Genomic DNA, 3,236 nt, shown 5'->3' on the forward strand with positions numbered 1-3,236 from the left:
TGTTTTTAGTTTTATACATTTGTCTCGGAATCTAGCAGTTTTTTTTGTTTTGTTACCTTTTTCCTTTTAGCCATCCTATTTGTTAAAAAAAAAAAAATAAATTAAAAAAAAAACTGTAGTATGAGTTTTTATAACTGCTTATTGTTGTTGCTGTTGTCCATTGTTGTCATCTTTCTTTGTTGAAATCAGGTCTCTCTTGTAAATGAGTCCTCGAGGCTCAATGGGATTTACCTGTCTAAATAAAGGTTGATTGATTGATTGATTTTTAAAGTTTTCCAACATTTTTCAGTCAGGTTCTTTTTGTGCTGAAACGTTTCACCTTCTTCATCAAAACATCCAGGTCCAGATGACCTGACTGAAAAATGTTGGATTGTACACCTGGATTATTGAGCATGGACTTTTGTTGTTTTTAAAGTTATCATGCACATAACATGAAAACCAGTAACCAGGGAGAAACAGCCAGTGTGTCTCTCTGGTTCTGGTCCCAAGCCCGGGTAAATGGTGAGGGTTGTGTCAGGAAGTACATTCGATGTAAAACACTTTTGCCAAAACCATAATGCGAGTTCATCAAAGCAAAACCATACTGGATCGGTCGAGGCCCGGGTTAACAACGACCTCCACCGGTGCTGTTGCCAAACAGGGTGCCGGCGGAAATTGTGCTACTGTTAGTCGAAGACCACGAGGAGGGAAACGTGTCAGGAGACGGAGGAAAAGAGGAAAGTGACGTATGTAGGACTGAGGGTTGCAACTCTAAATGTGGGGACAATGACAGGCAAAGGTAGAGAGCTGGCTGACATGATGCTGAGAAGGAAGGTAGATGTTTTATGTGTCCAGTAGAAGGGCAGCAAGGCTTGCAACATTGGAGCAGGGTTCAAACTGTTTTACCATGGTGTGGATAGAAAGAGAAATGGAGTAGAGGTGGTCCTGAAGGAGGAGTTGGCAAAGAATGTAGTAGAGGTGAAACAAGTGTCAGATAGGGTGATGTGTCTGAAGGTAGAAGTAGAAGGTCTGATGCTAAATGTTGTCAGTGGTTATGCTCCACAGGTTGGATGTGATGTGGAGGAGAAAGATCTGGATGAAGTGATAGAGAGTATTCCCAGGGAGGAGAGAGTGGTGATGGGAGCAGACCTGAATGGACATGTTGGTGAAGGAAACAAAGGATGAGGAAGTGATGGGTAGGTTTGGTGTCAAGGAAAGAAACCAGGAAGGACAGATGGTGGTGGATTTTACCAAGAGAATGGAAATGGCTGTAGTCAACACCTGTTTCCAAAAGAGGGAGGAGCATAAGGTGCAGAAGGTGTATGATGAGTTGTATTTGAGACTGGACACTACAGAGGGAGAGAAGGATTTGTACTAATTTGGGAGACAGAGGGATCAGGCTGGAAAGGATGTGCAGCAGGTTAGGCTTATTAAAGATAGGAATGTTAATGTTCTAACAAGTGAGGAGAGTGTGACGGGAAGATGGAAGGAGTACTTTGAGGACCTAATGAATGAAGAGAATGAAAGAAAGAAGAGTAGAGGTCATAGAAACTGTGGACCAGGAAATGGGAAAGATTAATGAGGGTGAAGTCTGGAAAGCTCTGAAACGAATGAAGAAGGGGAAGGCAGTAGGACCTGATGACCAGTGGAGGTTTGGAAATGTCTTGGAGAGATGGCAGTGAGGTTTTTAACTCAAATATTCAATGACATATTTGAGGGTGAGAAAATGTCTGAGGAATGGAGAAGAAGTGCTGGTGGACATTTTTAAGAACAAGGTGATGTACAGAGTTGTAGCAACTACAGGGGAATTAGGTTGATGAGTCACACGATGAAGATCTGGGAGAGAGTTGTGGAAGCAAGACTTAGACGAGAGGTGACTATCTGTGAGCAGCAGGATGGTTTCATGCCAAGGAGCAGCACCACAGATCCTGTCTTTGCTTTGAGAATGCTGGGAGAAGTACAGAGAGGGTCAGAAAGAACTCCATTGTGTCTTTGTCAGATGCTTTTTCTAAATCCACAGGGTGCTGAGGGAGGAGGTGGTGTTACATGAGGAAATCTGGAGTGGCAGAGAAGTATGTTAGACTGGTACAGGACATGTATGAGGACAGCAGGACAGTGGTGAGATGTGCTGTAGGAGTGACAGATAGCTTCAAGGTGACCTGACTGAGCATTATTGGATTTGGTACCTGGCTGATTGAGCATGAACTTTGTTGGAGGTGGGAGTGCATCAAGGATCAGCTCTGAGCCCCTTCTTGTTTGCTCTGGTGATGGACCAACTAACAGATGAGGTCAGGCAAGAATCTCCATGGACTATGATGTTTGCAGATGACATCATGATCTGTGATGGGAACAGGTGGAAGAGAACTTGGAGAGGTGGAGGTATGCACTTGAAAGAAGAGGAATGAAAGTCAGTCGTAGTAAGACAGAGTCCGTGTGTGAATGAGAGGGAGGAGGTGGAACAGTGAGGCTACAAGGAGCAGAGGTCACAAAGGTGCAGGACTTCAAGGACTTGGGGTCCACTGTCCAGGCGGACAGACTCCATTTTATTTAACCTGGCAAATCCCATTGAGGTCACAGATTCTTTTGCAAGGCAGGCCTGGGCCTGAAGGTAGACTAACATGCATGTTTCTGGTCTGTGGGAGGAAACTGGAGTACCTGGAGAAAACCCACGCAGCACGAGAAGAACATGCAGACTCCACACAGAAAGATCCCCGGTCCAACCGGGGATTGAACCCAGGACCTTCTTGCTGTGAGGCAACAGTGTTAACCACTGAGCTGTCGTGCTGCCAAAATTGTGGAAACTCAGACCTCCCCCTCCCCAGTTCCTCCTGGGGATCCCAATCTGTTCCCAGTCAGAAAAGATATATAATAAATTAAATAGCAGTTTTATAGCCAATTTTTGTGTTTGTTTTTCAAAAATTGAGTACAATTATGAATACTTGAGGCTGGTATTGTATGAAACATAACCCAGTTAAACAAGTGAAGAGATGATTTAAAATTTGCATCACACCAACTAACTGATGTGTTCTTCACTCAACAGCTGCTCTGTAGTGGTTGTTAAAGCAGAGCTTCCTCAGCCGGACCACAGGAGTTCTGCACACATGGAGGACTGGCTCCACCTGCAGGTGGGCCTGAAGAGAGTAAAGAGCAACCACAGACGTGTTCCGCTCAGCAAGCTCTGTCGAAGAACGACTCGAGCCAAACGGCCGAGGAAGGGTGGAAAACAAGGTCGCAAGTTGCTCCGGCAGCAGCTGTGA

General features: G+C 44.9%; 1 protein-coding gene across 1 annotated transcript in view; it reads left to right on the forward strand.

The window, feature by feature from the left end:
* Positions 1 to 3,236, forward strand: part of pla2g3 (phospholipase A2 group III) — an 18,550-nt gene extending 15,314 nt beyond the window's left edge. The window contains exon 6 of the mRNA XM_037692087.1: positions 3,020 to 3,236. Coding sequence (XP_037548015.1) covers positions 3,020 to 3,236 — 217 coding nt within the window. The remainder of the gene's footprint in view (positions 1 to 3,019) is intronic.

The sequence above is a fragment of the Nematolebias whitei genome, chromosome 18 (assembly GCF_014905685.2).
Source record: "Nematolebias whitei isolate Nwh7 chromosome 18, NemWhi1, whole genome shotgun sequence".
Taxonomy (NCBI): Eukaryota; Metazoa; Chordata; class Actinopteri; order Cyprinodontiformes; family Rivulidae; genus Nematolebias; species Nematolebias whitei.